The 22456-nt window shown below is 38.7% G+C and overlaps 1 protein-coding gene across 1 annotated transcript in view; it reads left to right on the top strand.

Moving 5' to 3' along the window:
- Positions 1-1846: 1846 nt before the first annotated feature.
- LOC105935978 (CTTNBP2 N-terminal-like protein) overlaps positions 1847-22456 on the top strand; it is a 31634-nt gene continuing 11024 nt past the window's right edge. The window contains exons 1-6 of the mRNA XM_036151941.1: positions 1847-1943; positions 2062-2161; positions 2261-2341; positions 17696-17862; positions 17975-18150; positions 21580-21684. Coding sequence (XP_036007834.1) covers positions 1847-1943; positions 2062-2161; positions 2261-2341; positions 17696-17862; positions 17975-18150; positions 21580-21684 — 726 coding nt within the window. The remainder of the gene's footprint in view (positions 1944-2061; positions 2162-2260; positions 2342-17695; positions 17863-17974; positions 18151-21579; positions 21685-22456) is intronic.

The following is a 22456-nucleotide window of genomic DNA, read 5'->3' as shown; positions in this document are numbered from 1 at the left end:
GTTGCTGCTCCGTTGCTGTATTATGTTGCTTGAACTGCATAGAAGTGGGTCAATGTCGGCGTAATCCTTTTCACATAAAATCTGGTGCCCTGTTGTTGCACCCCTACATTATTGCTCTGCATCAGATGTTTGTTTTTTTTCATACAAAACAATGTGCTTATACAACTTTGTATTTTCACACAGATGGACTTGAGAAGACTTGAGAAGAGCTTGTTGGCAAGTGCAAAGTGATGTGGCATTGAGGAGTCCTGAGTTTGGGCAGTTTGAACTGTTAGACAAGAAAAACACATTTAAGATGTAATTTCTTTTTGTATGGATGGATGGATGCCTAGATGAACCCTTGGCATATTTCGAAGCTCCCTTGATAGAAAGTTTGTTGTGAAGGCATAAAGCAAACTAGTTTTCTATTTTCTGCTCTGAAGAGCATTAAAACATGATTTAAGACAAGACCCATCTTCAGTTTACTGTTTGTCTTTAAATTTGTGAACCGTTACAGTACTTGATGATATTGTGCAAGAAATATTTCAGTTTCTTCTCTCACCATCAGTACAAGGTCGGTTGCTCTCATTGCCACACATTTTCTTCTCCATTCTCATACTGGAAAAAGTACTGTGCCATTGTATGTTTGTCTCTTTGAATGTAGGCATTCATGACGCATCAGAGTACTGTGACATCAATTCATTTTACTTTAAATACAAACATTATCATTTTATAGTTCTTTTGCATGTTCTGTACTTCAAATGATTGCGTAAATCGGCAGTCATAGTAATCGACTGATAAGAACATATTGTTACCTTCAACAAACCATTTTTAAATAGAACGGCTTATAGGGACATTAGAGTGCAGCAACATCACAGTTTTTTGTACAGTTGCTGTTGTACAGTTGCTGTTTCGTACATCTAAACTCTAAATGTGGGTCCATTTAGAGTTCACAAATGAGTTTTAAAGCCAGGTAAAATATGATAATTTCTATAAGCTGATTTATGATTTACTTAAATGGAATTTAATATGTTTATGTGCCGTCATGAACTGTACACAATCCATCCATCCATCCATTTTCCAAACCGCTTATTCCCTCATGGGGTCGCGGGGGTTGCTGGTGCCTATTTCCAGCGTTCACTGGGCGAGAACTGTACACAATAATTAATTAAATTTACTATGTGTGTGTGTGTGTGTGTGTGTGTGTGTGTGTGTGTTTTATTTATTTGATTTTCTATTCAAAGGCTGAGAGGTTCAAAATCCTCACCCTAAGTGCTGGGCTTTAACGAGCAGCTAGCTGCTCGTTAAAACCCGGGGGGATATGCCTGATGATGTTGGTCAACAGTTGATCCATTTTATTTCTCTCATTTTGTGCATCTTGCTTACTTTGTCACTCCACAATAGTTTGGATTCACATTTCATTCTGTTTGTGTTTTGGATGATGAAACCTTGGCTTAGATCTTTTGTATGTGTGTGTAAAAGCACAATCGATAGCATTGCCTTTTATGTGAGCACACTGTGTCTTTGGCTCTGTAGTTAGAAACAGAATGATCTGAACTACTGTCTGGCTTTAAGATTCACAGTTGGTCCTTTGCGATATTACGTTTCACACTGCACTCTAATAATGATTTATAATGCTGTACCTCTCAGGAACTATGCGTTTCTAGTTGTGTATGTTCTGCTAGCCTTCAAAAGACACACATGGAGTAAAAGGCAGTGAAAAAAGTAATGGACATTTTGATGTTTTTCCTCAGTGAATACAATTCTGTTGGGACTACTGAAATTAAATTTAGGCTATAGCAGATCTCAGTAAAAACCCAAGTTTTCCACATATACAAAGCAACCAACTCAAATTTAGTTGTGTATAATGCATAAATGCACCGGCAATCAAGGTCTGAGCGGCAGCGGCTCCAATTACCGCTGCACCAGGGAGGAGCACTATATATTCCTGGCTCTCCCAGTGGGTAACTGCCAGATTGTAGACAGCCATTGTGTGAGTAGACCATCCAGCGTTACTTGTATTGACCCCCTGATCTCAACCTGTCTCATTCCTGTTTTCTCCTGGATGCCTTGCCCCCGTAGGATTCTCCTTTTGGCTTCTGAATTCTGGACATCGACCTCCTGCCTTGCCTGTCAACCAAGCCTGCCTGCCTCTGCCCCTGTCTGGATTCTCCTGCCTATGGTGAACGACCCAAGCCTGGATCTCGGACCTGCCTCTGTTCCTGCCTACAACTTGCCTGCTAGCCTTTGCGCTGTCTAGCCACATTGTGATTCGGATCAGTCAATCTGTGATCCGAATCATCCAGACGGAGTGGCTGGCATCAATCTTCAGCGCCAGTGCAACCTCCTGGCATCTGAGAAGGTTAGTGCCTTTCATTCAGGGCACTATCGGCATCACTGAGTTGTTCTCAGCCACTAACCCTGATCCTCTCGCCACAGTGATTCCAATACGAATTCCAGTCAGTTCCTGTTCCAGCAACACCAGTTTATTATTAATAAACTCTTTTAAGCATCCATTTCCTGTGTCGGCTGAATTATCGGATCTCCAGATTCTGTCCAGGCATTACAGACAGACTGTGTATCAGTTCCCATGGATAATCCTATATGCACATGATTAGAACCTATCATCACTACGCATAAAGCATCTAGCTTTGCATGAAATAATGTCCATGCACTAGAGCGGTGGTCATGCACTGCAGCTGCGTTTTTTTCTCCTCTTTCTCCCCACTGAACTAAAGAAGCTCTTTTTCAAGCCGTGACGCGTTCAACGAGTGCGAGCAAAGCGCTGCTGTAAGATTTGTGACGTATGTTTTTTTTTTTCTTTGTACCTTTCAAACTGTGGTCTGAAGCTGATTGTTAATATTAGCTGGTTTAAGTTTAAACATTTATTATCATTATTTCATTTTTATCATGTAAATGGATGAAGAAAAATTAATATCACCTTCAAAAATCAGCTCCAAAAGAATTGGCAGCACATATCGGGTGTTGGTTAAACTGATGTAAAAAAAAAAAAAAAGGGCATTGGCCTTAAAACACCTTTATCCGTCGATCTCTACAGGAGACCATACAATTCAGCCAGACACGGAGTTGTGTCTTTAGACGGTTATTATAATGACACCTGGTGATTATCAAAGATCATCTGCAGGAGCAAGCTGAAAACCTGGCATTGCTGAGAGCGGGCTTAATCACTTCAGAGGTGTCAAGCAGGATGGTTGAGTTTTAATCAGACTTCATCGGGGAGGCGAGGGTCATGCACGGAAGAATAGAGACAGGCAGACAAAACCAGGGGCAAGCCTTGAAGGTCATGGTAAAGAATCCAGCTTGAGGAAATCCAAGGAATGGAACAATGTGTCAGCATGATAATCAGACATAAAGACATCTACTGATAAAAGCTTTGGATCATCTGGTCCTTTGTGTCTGAGCAGAGCTTATAGAGAGCAGGAAACAGGTGTGCACAAACAGCTTGATTGCAGTGAAGCAGTGAGTCAGAGTTACAGGTGCATCACACAGGCTTAAGTACCACGGACAACAACATCTTAATAATATAATACTTGTATTTCTTAAAGCATTTAGTTTCTAAACAGTTTTTTTCTCATACTTATTATTATTTTTCTTTTTGCGTTTGTAATGAATTTGCACCAATTTTTAAGGTGACTGTCTCAAACATTCCTAGATTTTCTCTGCGCCATGATTTGCATTTACGGATCTGATTCCATGCTTTTTCTATCCACCTCATATTGAATTAGCAACTGTGTCCAATAGAAATGTTTTACATTTGCTAGTAAACACTGGAATGGATCTTCTGAAGTCCATCTGTGGGTGCAAACGCTGAATGCATTTACATATATGCTGGTTTAGGGAAAGTTTGGAGTGGATTATCTGTATAAATTTTATATTATCATAATGACTCACTGCCCTGCAGTTATTTTGACTGTTATTGACTATCAAGTGGACTATAACTCAAGGAATCACAGCATTATTTGGTAGTTTTCTCTGTCAAGGTTCTAAATAACATGTATGAAAAATTAAAGTTCAAATGAATTTTGGAACTATACTAAGTTTAAAAAAATGTTTAAAAAATAGTCAAAATACCTATATAATGAGCTATATATATATATATATATATATATATATATATATATATATATATATATATACATAGATAGATAGATAGATAGATAGATAGATAGATAGATAGATAGATAGATAGATAGATAGATAGATAGATAGATTCAAACTTTTTTCATTTCTTTCATCCCAATAACAAAAATATGAGAAATCAGTTTCTCGTTCTGTCCTCATGACTGTTAAAAATATCTGTCTTTATGCTGCCTTTGAATGATTTTAAACACAAGGTGTTTGGAAGCATTTAGTGTAATCGCTATATATTAAAATGACTTTGGTGTATTCACAATATAATAAAATAATATTGCTGTAAGATAAACTCATATAATATGGAGTTGTTGAAACGGTTTCTTAGAGTAGTTTTAAATATCATTGATATTATTTTCTTTATTCTTTCTGGTGTTACCATTTAGCTAAGCGGTCTCTTAAACTTTTTGTTTAAAATTAGATTTCTGAACATTTTAAACAAAAAGTCTGTGGCTCAGTCAGAATGGTTTCTTTTAATAGAAAACATATTACAAGATATAATAATGTTTTTGTGACTGGGCTGAATAGACTACATGTGTGTATAATTCGGATTCTTTTTGATTTGTAAAGATTCTTTAGACGACCTTTGCTGTGAGCCTATGCTATACAAATGAGCTGAATTATTATTTTTTTTTGTATAAAGTCAAAATACATATATATCTGGTCAAGCTGCTTCTCACTTTAAGAAAACAAAAAAACCAAGGGACCTCATTAAATTGCCTGCTTTAAAAAAAGACTTTTGTGAAAACAACCGTCAAAGTGGACAAAAGAAAGGATGAATAAGCTGCTGCTCTTCTTTGGAGAAAAGGTGCTAAAGACGTAGATACATAGTTGCTTACTTGGACAAATAATTGGACAGGAAATAGCCCACAATGGTTGTTTAACATCCTCTATTGCGTAATGGTGATGTGAAGAGTACAATTTTCATTACAAACACAATTTTAGAAGGAGCCAGATACCAAGATGAAAAAAATTAAAATAATTTTTGGTTCTACAAGGTCTGCATAAAATACCCTATTCTGCAAAGGAGAACATTACACAAGCTGAAGGGCAGATTTCTTGTTCTTATTCTCATTCAACAGCAAATTCCTTTCCATTTTGGTTTATTAAACAATTTTTAACTATAATCCAATTTAACTATTCACTAAAAGCTCCTAACCTTTGCAGGGTTTTCTTTTTCTGCAATGACCATTTTACACATCAAATTGCGCTCCACTAAACAAAATGACAAAGAATTTAAATCATCCCCCTGTTGCTGCTGTAAATTGCATATCTGCTTTTGCAAGAATAGAAGACTGACAGGCAGAACACCAGTGATTAAGGGGGCTGAGCTTAGCAAATTGTCAATTACTGAGTGCTACAAGGAGGCTGAAGGAAAGCACATGAAGGTCAGTTTAGTGGAGGGGCATGCAACATGTTTAACTTTAATGCAGGAGACTGGCTTTCCATCATTTATAGTACTGCAATGAAAGGCCATGACTGTGACAACCACATTAACAATGTCCTAAAGCTTCAGTGCGCCACTAAGATTCAGGGCCCATCCTGCGTGGACTATTTGAATGCAACAAATCCATGCATATATGACAGTTTTTGTTAGTATCTGGGTGTATTACTGTTGAAACATGTCAACATATCTAATGTATTCAATAAAAACTGCACAGTTTAACAATCAGAGAATAATTTATTCCTCAGCACAACAACATGCAAGCTTGTTTCACCTAAAAAGTCTAAATGAGCTTCAGGTGTGATGGCTTGTTTGTCTCTGTCTTGGTCCTGTGTTGGACTGCTGACCCGTTCCTGCAGGTAGGTTGGTGGTTCACCTGTGGGAATAGGCACCAGTCTTAGACTTAGACAACTTTATTGTCATTTTGTATGCACAGAGTGCGTACAGAACGAAATTACGTTTGCATACAGCTTGAGAACATCACAGTAAATTGCAGTAAATTACAGTCCTGCCGCAAGTCTTTACAGGATCGAGCTGGTATGGCACATGACTGAAAAAAATAAATGTAAACTGTTAGCAAATAATAATAATAATAAATCTGCATTAAATTCCCTATTTGATCTGCTCCATTAAAGTGCATAAAAGCGGTATTTTCCAAGTTTTTTAAAAGATTCAAAGAGTTTTTTTCACCGCGTACTACTGTGGTGAAATTTCTTTTTGGCCACTCCAGCTAAGAGTACACATAGTGAAGACAACCAAACAAACAGGCTGTGGAAAAACGGTTACAGTTTGTTTTTCATTATAGCGTTCAAAAGATTAAAATGTTAAAAGGATAAACATTTAACAGTTTGTATGAACTAGTTGTCCTTCATGAGTCACAGAAACAAATAATGAGGCAGTAAGGTGCTTTTGTGCAATGATGATTTGAAGCTTCATTAACAGAAATATGTATTTAGATATTCTGTTTACTGTGTTATGACATTTTCAAAGCCTTTATAAAACCTTATTTTACCATTTAAACTGTCTCTTTCAGGTCAGCGGACAAACTTCCATGATCTGTGGCTGCAGGAGAGCTTAGAGCGGCACTATTGACTTTCCCTACCTTTGCTATGATAGACAATAAGTAGATAATCAAATTTGGACTCTTAACAGTGTTCATGATGGATGTGCAAATCTATGCCCTCTCCCCTTTGGATTATTATATCAAATCTGTTTAAGATAATATTCCATCAGTCATGAACACAGTTCTTTTAAATTGAATAAAACAATTGCACTGAAGCCCCCTTCATTAAAATTCATCCAGCATCCTTGTTAGAGAGGAGCAGACACAAGAAATTAGACTTTTGGAGAGCATCGAAGCCATTATGTGATTAAATTACCATTCATAATTTCGCTATCTGGTGCGTTTGGCCTGGATGGCTGCCCGAGTAAACACAGTGCATCTTCCAGCAGAGCTATGCACCAGGCTTATGTTGAGTCTGTACTCATTTAAATAACTTTTTTTGAGAATTTGTTGATATCCGGAATGATGTGCATCTATAGATTGTTTCAGTAATGTGCTCTAAATGCTTTATATTAAATCAGCAGCTGTTTTAAATAAGTCACAGACGGTAGAATATTATCAGAGGGAGAGATATATATTTTCTGTTTTGCAGCTTTTAATGCCACTTCCTTTGAGTAGGACAGTTTGAAATGAAGGAAAGTTGTCTGAGTGCATCTGTTCTACGCACACATATTTTAAATTAGATAATAGACTACATTTCCAGGTTTAAGACTTATGTAAAACAGAGAAATGTTTTACCTTTAGCAACAAGCTGTGGCGTATTCAGCCCAGATGGGAAAAGTCTTGATAAGAAAGAAAAAAAAGATGACGGACATACAAATGAATGACACTGGTTTACCTGGATAGAAAACAGCCAGTTTTGTTTTCTGGTTCATATGTTTCAAGATAATGATAAATGACACCTACCATGGTCGACTTTTGTTGTTCCCTCTTTTTTCCTGTAAGCCTGTGATTTGTGGTGGGATCACACTTTTTCAGGTCCTTCTCAAGTGGAAAGAAAAATCCCAGACTAAAGCATGAAATCATAACTCCGGGGAGGATGTTTCTTCGGTTTCTTTTAAGAAAAACTCCAGATGTGACAGAAAATGTTTTCCTTTTAAAAATTAGACCATTCTGCCTTTGTACAGTTATTTCCAGTGATGGCAAAAAAGTCAAACTAAAGAAAAAAACAGGAAGCTATTCAACTGTAATAAAAGGTTACAGAAGGGATTTGTAATTACCATAGTATTTATGTAACAAGCGCACAATTTGAAATACCCAAATGACTACATATTGCCTACAGATGTCATTGAGATGCAACACCTGGTTTACTGACAGAAAACATGGCGCCAACAAGACAGCTTACAGCTAAACGTGAAAAGGTAGCATCTTTAGGACAGCAACGTAAAAATAAACCTCAGTCAGCATGAAAACAAAAGGTCGTCTTCCCTTTTAAAACAGAAAATTAACAGAATCAAAAACAAAATGTGCAAAAAGAAGTTGTCTGACCAAATTTGAAAAATAAAAAAGGGAGTTTCTACACAGAGAAGAGACACATCTTTAACATTAATAATTTAAACCTAAGCCAAACTCAGCAAATGATATGAAAATTGTGGTCAAGTTTACTTTTATACCACAACAAATATAAAAAATGACTCCCCCAAATAGATAAATTCCCAAAGCCTCTGATGATTAAAAAATCAAACCCTGAGAGACTTTGTTTATCACTTGTAAAGTAAATTTACTGTATAGATAAAAAATGTTGACCACATTTTTAATGAAATCAACAGTCCTAATATGGCGGGGACACAATCTGTGTCTCAATCCAACTGAATTTGAAAAATAAAAATCAATCTTTGTGTTTCCAGTGGTATGAAAGCTTTTCTGTCAGTAAGAATATCATTTTCATTAATGAAATTCATTGTTCAGTGAATTCAGACCACAGTTAGCTTTAATGAGTTAATAATTTCATCCACTTTCCATCTAAATGATAAATAAATAAAAAAAAATCTAGTTATTGTGTGTATGTATTTTTCTTCGGAATACAGTTATTGTTACGCCCACTGTTGGCCAGAAGAACTGGGTAACATGAAATTAAAGAGTCCAGGTGGTAAAATTGATTAAAAGTTTATATATATGGGTTTAAAACAAAAAGAGACAACGTCCTACACATTGTTAAACCAGATAAAACAGTTTCTCAGCAAAAAACAAACAAACAAGAAAACGTAAAAAGGGAGAAGCACTATACTTAACATTTTCAGAAAATAACCTAACCCAACACTAATGTCTAAGTTGAGTTTTTCAAGTTTAACAAGCTGAAAACTAACAACCAGTAAAACAATAGAAGTCAAAGCATTCACAAGGTTCCCAAACCAATAGTGATTCACAAAATGCACGACCAGCTCATGGGAGCAAACAGTGTTGACTGTTCAAATTCAGTCTTTTAAAGGGTTGAGAAAGGTCTTGATTGGTCCATGGATTCTGCAAATGGTCCACACAGGGGCACAGTGTGTTGGAGGCGGGTCCAGTGTCCTTTCAGCCAATCCCAGGCACGTGCTGCCACAGTCATTTCTGCATGATTAAAGTAGAACCTAGTCTGCACAGCTGGGTGAAAATCGACAGCCGTAACAGTTATACACTCAATATCCATATTATTATAAACACCTCGCTAGTACCAGATTGGATACCAGCTTTGCTTTCAGACCTGCCTTACTGCTTTATGTCCGTCATGAAACATACCTCTGAAACTATTGTTCCCACTAAAACAACTGTATCACGCAGTTGCTGCAGACTCCGCATTGAAGATAGGAAAATTCAGACTCATCCGACCAATTAACCTGTTTTCATTGTCTTCTGCATTGAGAGATATGTGTACTTAATAATGTTTCCATCATAACGTTTAACAGACCAACCTTTTGTAATATATATAGAATTATTTTTGAAAGTTGGAACTGGGACAGTGATTGTTAACAACTGAGGATATTTCAGGTTACTAACCAACCCTAAACAACGAAGCAACGTTAGGCCAATAAACCTTACATCCACCTGCTCACCACATATTTAAGAAAAAATATATTCTAGATGAAATTGGCAGAATTTATTTTTGCTTCAGGACACTGAAACCTTGTGTTCATATGCAAATCATTAATCAGGACTACTTCAAGGTCAGACTCTCAGGCAATTTACATTTAATATTTTCCACACACTTGCAAAACTAATCATTGTTCAAACCTTTAATGTCTTCATGCAATCAGGTTTGCTGAACAAAGAAGACAAGTGTAAGAGTGACTGACTGGCTGACTGACTCACTTAGGTTTTTTTTTGAGAGGCTACATCCACCCACACTTTTGAATACATCTCCAGCACGGGGGATCGGATGCAAAAAACCTGACAGATATGGAGCAATAGCTGAATAACTAAACCCCCACAGAACTGGGTGCCAGGCAACAGATGCTGATAACTGCTTCAGATTAGGTTCTAGATTGTCGCCAGATCCCGCCAAGACTCTGATGCTATATTTACAACTCCCTCCTTCCATTCTTCTCTCTGATCATGTCTGTGCCACTACGGTGTGTCACATCCACACTCTGTCTGGCTTCTATGATGGAGTGCCAGGTGTGAAATGAAGATGAAATATTCACTTGGTATACCGCTTAAGCAGGGAATAATACTGCGGGAGTGAGAGAGAAGGAATTTTCGTAGTTTACTCATTCATAATTTAGACTAGGGCCCGGGATGTTTGGAGTTAACTGTGATTGTTGCAAGTGTTGGGTAACTTTTTTGTGTTCTTATGATAAAACCTTGAACTAGCACAGCTGATCAAAAGATAGTCCCTTTGGAGGATTTTCTTAAAGATTCAAGTAGCGTTTTTTTCCCCCTCCCCAACCTTAAATGCCCTTTTTTAAAATTCCCTACAGTGCTGAGCTTGGTGTGGTGATGTTCTGATATTCTGTTTTGAACTGAATTCAGACTCTCACTGAAACCCAGGACACCTTTGTAAAAAGAGCTGTGGACTTCACAGTCAGGGATAATGTTCAATACAGACCAGGGAGAGGTCTTTGTGTGAAAAAGTGATAGAGAACCTCAAACCCTTAAGATAAGCCACAGTCACAAACAGTTTACAGGTTCTTCTTCATAGGAGGACTTGTAGAACTGCCGGTGTTTATGTGGGTTTTATAAAGTGTCGTGAAAAGTATTTATCCCTTACAGATTTCTTCTATTTTTTGTTTTTGGTCATATTTAACTGTTTCATATCATCAATCTAACGTTAAACGGACCTCAGACACTGGGCATATTCAAACAACTCGTGAAGTAAACACAGCACTGTGACGTGGGAGCAGACACAAACATTTATACATGTTCAATGTGATCGTAATGTGGCTTGGCAGGGAACACGGTGTGTAGAGCGGACACTTTAAAAAGGAAGAGTCAAAGGACAGACACTACTAACAGCCATAATTCAATTCAGTTTTATTTATATAACGCCAATTCACAACACGTGTTATCTCAAGGCACTTTACAAAATCTAATTCAATATCATCCAGACAGATTGATCAAAAAGTTTCCTATCTAAGGAAACCCAGCAGATTGCATCAATACTTGACAAGCATCATTCACTCCGCCTGAAAGAGCGTAGCGCCACAGGGACAGTGGTCTGCATTGTTGATGGCTTTGCAGCAATCCCTCATACTGAGCATGCATAAAGCGACAGTGGAGAGGAAAACTCCCCTTTAACAGGAAGGGAAACCTCTAGCAGAACCAGGCTCAGTGTGAATGGTTATCTGCCTCGACTAACTGGGGGTTAGAGAAGGGTGGTGACTTTGTTGTCGAAAACACATTCACCATCAACGGACCTTAAAGGTGCGTTCACAACAAACGCAAATGTAGCGGCCTGAGCACACTCATCTCCATGCTTGTTTCTTTCTGGACTTGTCTTGGTAGTGATCACTTGCTGTCAAACAACCCAGGCCGACCGCAGACCGCCACCATCAGCTTGTATTCCATGTTAAATGAAAACAGCTTCATCTCCACTGCAGTCCTTCTGATAGTTCTGCTGTACTGTTGGCAGATGGTGCTCAATAATGTTTGTTTGCTGGTTTTTGCACTGCCCGGTGCAAAAATTATTTTAAGGCTCAAACGGGACTAAATAAACATTATCAGGATGAACCATTGGTGTATATTGTTTTACTTGAAGATAAACATGGATTTTTGTGGGTGTTTTATAGTCAGTATCTGACTAGGCACTTTTAATAACCGACATACTTGAATTTTTTTTTATCTTATTCAACTTGATTTTGTTAGCTATATAGTTTTTTACTGAGAACAAAACTGTAAAAACAATTAAAATTAGGAGTCTGTCCACAGTATTATGGATATTTGAAAAAAAAATTCTGCCCTTGGAAAAAGGTTTTGATGTTAAAATAGATTTTCTTTTCCAGCTATGAAAGTGGGGGTTTTCAAACACTCTACTTTCCACGAAGACATGACATACAGAAATGTTTAGAAGTTACGAGGTACCAGTCTGCTTTGTTCATTTGAACTTCAATTTTCTGGGCTGTAGGAGCCACAATAGCATTATAAAAGGTTTAGCTGAAATACCAACCAAAATTAAGCAATAAATAAAAATTATACTTTTCATTAAATCTTCAGACTATCGTTTTTTCGACATTTTTATTGACATTCTAAATCTGTTTTTTGGAAACTTAGAGTGGAGCCTGGTTATGCCAGTTGGATGGAGGGAATATGTCACAAAACAAAGTTCCATTTAAAATGTGGATTTGTTTAGCTGGGGCCACAGCAGAAGATATTCTGGTAACTCTATTAAAGGATGGCGCATATGTTGAAAGAATGGATAGGATCCCACATACCTCTCTTTGAATGTTTTCTGATTGTTTTTTGTTACGGGAGAAGCTATTGGGACAAACTCAGAACTCACTACGCCGTAGTGAGTTCTGAGTTTGTCCCAATAGCTTCTTGTCCCAATAGTAGTCCGTAGTGACTACGGACTACATATTCCCCTACGGCCTGGAAACTCCTTGGGTTCCCCTAGAATGAGCTGGAGAGCATAGGCAAAGGGATCTCTGGGTGTCCTTCTTGAAACTGTTCCCTCTGTAGCATCAGATCAGCAGAAGAATAAATATGATTCTTGCTTGATTAAATAAGAGAGTTAATTACCACTTTAGCACAACTAGCTCCCACAGGTAGTTAAGAAAAGTGCTGTTTAAAACTTGCATTAGTCATTGTTTCAAACCTATGCTATAAAGCTCCTTTGACAGTTTTGCGAGTGGTCATCAGCCTGTTTAAAAGCTAATTAAATGGTATCCCACCTAGAGCATGCATAGAAAGTACCTGTAAAGTGATAAGATTATTAATAGAAAACTGGTTGGTTGCCCCGTGATAAAAACATGTGTTTGCATGATTGCGGGAACAGCCCTCGAGCAAATCTCAAAAAGGATTCCAAAACTGTGTTATCAGAGCAAATACCATTTATCTCTTCATGTCACTTCTTATAAAACCAATTTTAAGTTCAAAGGAACGGCCTTGTCGTTTCCATTTTTCACACGGCCTTCCCATCTCAATCATAAAGGCCAAAACTGAGAAAAAATATTTCTTGGTTCACACTGATGTGCAAGCTTTAACAACTATTTCAAACTGAACCAAACTAAACGGAAAACCTTGTGCAATGTGGAATATGCTTTAAATGGAGACAAGGACATGGGGCAGTGAATGTAAGGGCACTGATTCTCCATGGCAGCCAGTCAGCAGGCTGAGCAGAGCAGTTTAATTGAGGAGCGTGAAATAGAGACTCTTATTAGTGCTGAAGAAGCTGCGTGCACCAGCAGCCTCTTAGGAGGGACAATCTTCTGGCTTTGCTCTATGTATACCCTCAAGATAAAAGAGCAAGAGAGAGAAAAAAAGAGACACAATCATCAGAAAACACAAAATAAAAATCCTGTTCAGCCACAGATAAGAGGCCTTTTTGTGCGAGGCTGAAATTTTCTAATAAAAGGACAACGTTAAAGTACAACTGAGATTTCCTCTCACGCCACTAGACTGTGCTGTTACATTGTGGTTTAAAAACGGGGTTTATGACCCTAAAGAGCTAGGGGGACCTTTGGGCAGCAGTGCACGAAACCAGCATGTCTTGCACTATATTTACTGTACTTTTGTTGATGAAATAACTGGCAGCTGTTTTACCAGCTAACTTTTGTGAGCATTGCACCCTACTGGTAGCTGTTATGTATTACAGAAAACAAAGCTTGTGTTTAATAAAGACAACAATGTATTTTTAGTTCCACAGCTCAGAGCTTTTCTCATCTGTTTGCTTTTTTAAAATCTTGATTACTTGATTACACAGATGACTCTATACAAAGGCTACATTTACACTATGAAATAATAACGATACAAAAACTAAATAAAAGCAAGGTTAGGGAAATGTATTTGTATAGCACTATTCAGTACAAGGACAACACAAAGTGCTCTGCATGATTAAAACATAGGAAAATAAAAACACAATAAAAGTAAATTGAAATAAACTGTAAAAAAGAATTAAACAAAATAAAACATGGAAACTAAAAGCAAATATTAAAAACAGTTGGACTACTACTAGAAAAATAGTAAAACAGTTTAACTAGAACAGTTAAAAGCAATCCTAAACAAATGTGTTTTTAATTTTGATTTAAAGGAACTCAGGCCTTCAGCACTTTTACAGTTTTCTGGAAGTTTGTTCCAGGTAAGTGGAGCATAGGAACTGAATGCTTCTTCTCCGTATTTGGTTCTGGTTCTGCAGAGCAGGCTGGAGCCAGAAGACCTCAGTGATCTGGAGGGTTGATACACTGATAACAACTCTGTGATATATTTATGTGCTAAGCCATTCAGGGATTTATAGACTAACAGAAGTATTTTAAAGTTTATTCTCTGATGTACAGGAAGCCAGTGTAAGGACTTTAGAACTGGTGTGATGTTCTCTACTTTTTTAGTCTTAGTGAGGACACGGGCAGCAGCGTTCTGGATCAGCTGCAGCTGTCTGATCCACTTTTTTGGCACACCTCTGAAAACACCATTGCTGTAATCAATTCAACTAAAAACACATTCATTAGCTTTTCTAGATCCTGCTGAGACATTAGTCCTTTAATCCTGGAAATGTTCTTCAGGTGTTGGAAGGCCGACCTTGTAATTGTCTTTAGATGATTTTGGAGGTTCAGGTCTGAGTCACAGATTTCGGGCTTGATCGGTGGTTACTAGCTGAAGTGACTCAAGCTGTGTGCTAAATCTTGATCACTCTTCTATTGGTCCAAAATTATTACTTCAGTTTTGTTTTTATTCAGTTGAAGAAAATTTTGGCACATCCATGCATTTATTTTTTTCTGAGCACTTACTCAGTACATGAATGGGTTCATTGTTGCCTGGTGACATGGTGATGTAGAGCTGTGTGTCGTCGTATGTTAACTGATGTTTTTGTGTTTTATGATCTGAGCTAGAGGGAGCATGTAGATATTGATTAGGAGGGGACCCAGGATGGACCCTTGGGGAACCCCACATGTGATTTTTGTTATCTTTGATGTAAAGTTACGTACTGACACAAAAAAGTCCCCGTCCTTTAAGTAGGATTTAAACCAGTTGAGAGCTGTACCAGGAAGGCCGACCCAGTTTTCCAGGCGTTCTAACAGAATGGAGTGATCGACAGTATCAAATGCTGCACTAAGGTCCAATGGTACCACCACTGTGGTTCTTCTAAAGTCTTCATTTATATGGATGTCATTAAACACCTTGACAAGGGCGGTCTTTGTACTGTGGTGAGCACGAAAACCTGACTGGAAAACGTCAAAGTGGCTGGTCATTGTTAAGAAGGTATTTATTTGTTGAAACACAGCTTTTTTTATAATCTTACTGATAAATGGGAGTTTTGAGGTGGGCCTGTACTTCTGCAAAAGGTTTGATAATTGCTGTTTTTAGAGACTGGGGGATGTACCTGACAGAAGGGAGGTGTTCATTATCTGAGTCAAATCAGACGCTTTCTCAAAAAAAGCTGTGGGTAGAACATCAAGGCAGCAGGAGGAGGAACTTAGCTGGTGAACGATTTCCTCTACGCATTTGAAGTTTATTTGGCTGAATTGGGACATTTTGTCAAGATAAGTTCTAGTTGGAGACAGCTTTAGTTCTGAACTTGATATGGATACTGATCCTCTAATCGTTAGGATTTTCTCTGTAAAGAAATTGGCAAATTCTTTGCAGGCCTTGGTGGAATGGAGTTCAGATGCCACGGACACAGAAAGATTTGTTAACCTGTCGATTGTGACAAATAAGGCATGATCATTATTAATGTTTTTGTTGATAATCTCAGAGAAGAAAGATTCCCTCGCATTTTTCTATTTAAGTTTTATCTGTAAAGTCTCTCTTTAAAGATGTATAGATGTTATAGAGGCTTTTCAAGACTCCCTTTTTTCACTTCTAACTGTTGGAGCACTTTTCAATGGAGATTTTTCTTCCCCGGAAACAAACTTCACTTCAATTGAAGCAATGCAGACAATGATGTCTGAAACTTTAGAGTGAAGGTTATCTACTAGTTTATCTACTGAGTTACAGCATAAGGATGAAGTAGAAGAGTAAGCTTGGATAAAAGTTTCCATGGCGTTGTCTTTAAAGGTACGTTTTCTTATGATGTCCCTTTGGCTAAATTAATTATTGGAAATTATGCTTTCAAAGGTAACAGAAAAGTGATCAGCTCCATTGATTTTGAAAATTTTTAGACCCTTAGGGATGATCACATAAAGTAACTCTATATAAAGCTAAATGAAATATGCATATACAACTGCACAATTATATACAAAAAGGCATTTTAGAGACCTCCCAAGCAACATCATTATGCATTTGATAAGAAATACCTTTATTGTCCCACAATGGGGAAATTTGTGTGTGATCATGGCAAAACACATAGCCAGAGTTATACACTACATTCACAATTGTAAATAGCTTGTACTTGTATAGCACTTCATCAAGTCCAACGGTCCCAAAGCACTTTAAACTACAGTCAATCATTCACCCATTAACGCACGCATTCACACCCTAATGGTGGTAAGCTATGTTAGTAACCACAGCTGCCCTGGGGTAGATTGACAGAAGCAAGGCTGTCATACATTGGCACAACTGGACCTGTATATATATATAGATATAGATAGATAGATAGATAGATAGATAGATAGATAGATAGATAGATAGATAGATAGATAGATAGATAGATAGATAGATAGATAGATAGATAGATAGATAGATAGATAGATAGATATAGATATATATGTGCGTGTATTCAACCAATTATTGATAGTACGACATACTCTGTTAAAATGCAACATTCAAGTTAAATAGAGGACAAACAGCAGCCAAATTTGGTATTATAATCTGTAATATTAATTTGCATTTTAAGAGTAGTAATAACCCGTTTCAGCAAGTTGAATTGTCTTGTTACTGAAAAGTACTTTATAAATAAATGTACCTTGAGTAGTTTTAACATTGAACATACAATTTTTACAATTTTGTGGTGCACCATAGAGGCCATGGGCCATGTACCATTTGCCTATATTGCCTAATGGGCCAGCCGGCTCTGGCAGTCTGCTTGATATAGGCTTACATGGAATGAGCCCTCAAAAGAAGTTCCCCACAGTGTCTCACACAACCTTGATTTTTACATGTCAACAGACAATATGATTTTTTTTAATATGTCTCTATAACAAACAAGGGAGTGTGTGTAACTCGGCATGGCATACTTGGTTGTATTCAATGCATATGTGCATCCACCTTTTATATCACAATTAAACCAAATGCTGATTCTATTAATATTAAAAAGTATCCAACATGATTTACACAGGCCAGTTTTGAGAACTTTTAATTGGGTGTTTTCCCATTTTTCATATCCTTCTTATAGTTTTGTAGATTTTGCTAAATATCTGTAGACAACTTTTACTAATTTCTTTTTGGACTCAGAGCACATTTAGACTAAAGCTATTTTGAGGCTTCATCCATAGTAAAATAGTAAGACCTGAAAGAAAAGTATGAACTAATGTAATATTCAGTTCACAAAGAAACACTAACCACCTTTGCTTACTATATAGTGCCCCAGTGACGCGACTTGTTAACACGAGGATTACTTGGAACACGACGGGACACAAAGGGACCAGTCCAGAAAATGAAGGTTACCCACAAAAGCATTCCTTCAGTCCTTTGCATTTGCGAGGAGACCCTTTAAGAGGTTGGAGCTGCAATTTAAGAAAATCTAAACAAAGACATCCAACAAAAACTCTAACAGGCGGAATTTATCCCGCTCCTCCCACAATCTCATCGTCTAATTTCTCATTGGCCAGACGCCGCAGCCGCTGCTTTCCTATTGGCCGACGAAGCTGCCTTTCCCGGGACCACTTGGCCTTCCAGTGTTCCGCTGCCTCGGCATCGGGGGACGCAAACCAAAGGAAACAAATCTGGTCTGACAGAAGAAAAGTTCGCGCTGGAGTTGAGAAACGGCCTGGAAACACACATGAAGGTAAGAAATGCAGATGGCCAGAGGGTTCCCGTGGACTGCAGTGCTGGAGGAAAACTTTAGACTCTTGATCGCACCGGTTGTTTCACATGGGAGAGGAAAGAAAAACATTCAGTTGAGCCCGCTGGAAAAATAGCTTTTGACCAAAAAAAGAAAAGAAAAGAAAAAAAGGCACTGAGAAGTTTTTCTCTCACTTGGAAACCGCTTGTTTATTTTATTTCTTTATAAACCTTGTATTTAGCTGATCTGATTCTTCGGGTTTGATCTCTGGACGCGCTCAGATTTTACTTTGCTGCAACTTCCAGTTGTTAAATAATCCTCAGAGGAGCGGCTACATTTCTCCTCTATTTGTGCCGTTTGTTTGACGAGTAAGGCTGCGTTGAACTAGATAGGAAGCCGAGCAAAGCAAGCCCGTGGCCTGTATAGAAATTGGGTTTGGCTAATAAATCCAATTTGGTATCCAGACATGCTGCATCTGTTGGCGAGGGAAAAGGAAACGCAGCAGACCTCTCCGGCTCTGCTTCCCCTCAGCTGACCCCCCTTCTATCTCCCGGCTGCACGTTTGATGCATTGCATGCATTTGTGCAAAGTTGTGTTGGTTTACTCTGTTTGTTTTTTTCTCTTTCTGTTTGTTTCTGGTCAGAAAAAAAAAAATCATTAGCAAACATAAGAAAGTATGTTTATTGGGCACAGATTTACACCATAAACCACTTTGGCATCCCGATTATTCCTAAATAAAAACAAAATAAAGTCCACTCTATTGCTGAACGTATTGGCAGTAGAGCTATTCCTGCCATCCAGCCTCAGCTTAAGAGCTTATAACCTCTTCGGAGACTAAAAAAGGGCAATAGTTAATGGACTTTGATTGGATTAGGATAGGAAAGGATTTGCTTTCTTTGCCCCTATATCTTACAACCGCAATCAGCCACACACAAACCCAGAGTCTGCTCGCTTTTCAACACATATATGTTCCTCAGTGAAAGCTGCTGTGTGTTTTGGAAAGACGTTTTTTCCGTTTTACAGGTAATCCAAACCGCCCGGCCAGGTATAAAACGAGCAGAAATAATGGGATCGTGGACACAGGAGGCCTTGTCATCTGCAGTGGCGCTTCGGAGGACGTGTGTGAACGTTTGTAATTTCCCATGCCATCACGTCTGTGTGTGCATCATCATGGTTCCCTGCTCCACACTCGGGGAATCCGTTGCGATACGTTTGAAATGACGGCGAGCATGACGGCGCATGCAGGCTCCGGCAAGCCCAGACACTTCTGCCACAACCAACGCACGGCACACACTTCTCGCAGTTATTATGGCGGCCTATGAAATTAGCAAGCAGGCCTGTAAACCAAAAAGCAAAGGCGGGCACGTTTTGTGCTGGAGTTTAATTAGCTTTTTACACTGGCGGTCTAGCCACACGGCATATGAGTGCTGCTAAAAGCCAGGACTAAAAGCTCGCCGACAAAGACGCCACCGCCGCTTTTTCCTGTTCCCACTTCTGCTTACTGCTCTGCAGAAGTATCAAGTAGATGCGGTTACTTAAAGCACCTTGCAAAAATATGCACGCCCCTTGAACATTTTCACTTTTTATGGCGCCTCTGCCACAAACTTTAATGGATTTTGCTGGGAGTTTGTGTATACAATCGTTTAGTGAAAAACAGCAGGACACGTTTGCGTTGTTTGTCGCAAATAAGAGCCTGCACAGCACAGGAGATTTGTCTGAGTAAATGTTGAAGACAATTTTACTCAGAAATAGATAACATTTGGTGCATCTCTCTAAAAAAAGTGTCCAACCAACAACCTCCAGCTCAAAGTTGAGCAAAAGCAGCTCAGCCATTTTTCCTGTGTGAAAAGCATCTGTATTCAACCCCCTTTGCTCAGTTACCCCTAAAACAATGAGAGCTGCAGGGGTCTGCCGCTCAGGTGGAAGAGTCTATTGACAGAACAGCTGTCGCTCATGCATTCCACTAATCTGGCTTTTATAGATGAGTGACGAAACCAAATCCATTGTTTGAAGAAAGCCATAAGAAAGCCAGCTGGCTGCTGACCCCAATCCATGAAGGGAAGGCATCAAACATGTGGAAAAAGGTGCTCTGGGGAGATGAGAGCAGGGTAGAATGGTTTGTCCTTTATTTAAAAAGGGATGTATGGTGAAAAACGAATGCGCCACATAACGGTGGTCATAAAATCCCCGTGCTGAAAACGTGGCGGTGGCAGCATCATGCTGTGGGGTTGCTTTTCTTCAACGGCTTCATTAGAGACAGAGAATGTGTTCAGAGATGACGGAAGGGGCAGACAGAGCCCCATACAGGCCGATACTTATGCACTACTTTGTCTTCGTCTATCACATCGACACAAATGAGAATACGCTAAAGTTTGCGATTGTAATGTGACAAAAGAGGACAGTTTTCAGATACTTTTGCACGGCGCTGTCCTAAGTGAAGGCGCCTTTAAAGATATTGTAACTTGCTGCTCAGGCTTAGCTCATCAGGGCTCTCTTGCTCTCATCTCAGCCACTCTTTAAGACTTGGTAAAGTTGAAAGTTGTGGCGACCACAACGGGTTCAAAGCAGAATGCTAATCCAGTCGATCATCACAGCCTCTAAGCAAACAGAGAGATTCTTCAGATGCTTCAGCCGCTTAAATAGTATTTCAGTGATTCGAGCAGCCGCGTATGTGTGCTATTAAGCAGTCTGTCAGTCAGTGGGGTGGAGCTCTAACCCACACGACGACTCTCATAAGAAAATGATGTTTAGTGTAATAACTTGGATAGCTTTGATCTGGTTTCAAAGCGAGGGCCGCATGTTTTCACTTGGGCAGAGTGCGGCTGGATGCTGGAGATGTAGACACCGCGGGGCTTGTCAGCAGAACCAACACAGCTGGGAGATTAAAGCGCAGAGAGTCTACAAAGGGGCAACATCTCATTTCCAACGCAAAAATAACTGCTACAGCACCCGTTAGGATTTGAACCCTTGACAAAACAAAGAAAACATACTAGAAAGCTGTGCTGCTTCGTCGGTTTGCTTCCTTTAGGATCTGAATGCAAATGGGAAAAAGTGTGACTGTGAACTATCAGCAGCCAGTCCACATAAGATTTTACAAATGGTATCAAATGGCGTTCTTAATTTGGCAAAGATTGTGCTTGGTCTTCCTCTTGAACTGAACAAAAGGTTTTTGTTCCTCCTCTATTTAAAGAAAAAGTTGCTTGTTCTTTTTTCGGAAAATGGCTTCCTCTGAAGATACATATCCGCTGAAAGCTTCTAAATAAATGGGGGAGATCGGATGTCTGCCTCGATGTCTGAATTTTGGGAAGTGGAAGAAATAGGGCTTAATGTCAAGAAGAAGAAAAATAAAACATACCTGGAAAATTGTTGTGCAGTCACAGTGAGAAAACCGCTGTTGACGGATTATTATTGTTCTATTTTATGTCTCAACAGTCCAAAGTGAGCATGGAGAGCCTGACCAAGCCGGAGCTGCTGACGCTTTTCAGCATCCTGGAGGGAGAGCTGGAGGCTCGGGATGTCGTCATTGAAGCGCTGAAGGTATAATTGAATAGTAAAATCTTTTACGGCTCATGACCGCTTCTTTTTAAAGAAGGCCTTGTCACGCTAAAGATTGGTGGCTGAAGTTGTCACGTAAATCTAGGGCACTGGATGTGGTCACGATTGTTTCAGAGAGGGCAAAGAATAAAGTCAAGAAACTTAATCCCTCTGTCACTGTCTGTATAGATGTGGATAAAGAATCTTTCCACATTTTTACATATTTAAGCACCGAGCAAATGTATTCACTTAAAATGGTGTATATCGTATTGCAACAACAAATTTATCTTACCGAGGTTGTTTGTGCTAAACCAACACAAAGTAGTGCATTATTGTAAAGTACGCCTAACATGATACATGGTTTTAATAAAATGTTAGGGATGAAAGTCCTTAAAATGTGAATATGACAAATTTATTGAGCACGCACGTGGATGTTTTTTTTTTTTTTTTTTTTAACAAAACCACACAAAATGTGTCCTGAATCTGGGGTCATTGTCAAGCATTGTCAAGCATACATCGAACAAAAGAGATAAGAATATATGAGCCACGGATAAAATAATATAGGCTGAAAGGTTTTACCGCTGCAACATGTAGGGCCTATGTTGTAAGGGAATCAACTGTATCTTGTAGGGATAGACGATAATTCAGTCACAATATATAATATCAATCGATAGACGCTGAGTTTGAATTCAGTGGTTGCGTGTTCTTTGTCTAAAAATAGGTCGCTAAGCAACAGCATAAAATGGCCAAGGCTGCACTTAAAATATGTGTTTTG

This window comes from Fundulus heteroclitus, chromosome 20, assembly GCF_011125445.2.
Source record: "Fundulus heteroclitus isolate FHET01 chromosome 20, MU-UCD_Fhet_4.1, whole genome shotgun sequence".
Taxonomy (NCBI): Eukaryota; Metazoa; Chordata; class Actinopteri; order Cyprinodontiformes; family Fundulidae; genus Fundulus; species Fundulus heteroclitus.
This window is presented reverse-complemented; position numbering and strand designations above follow the sequence as displayed.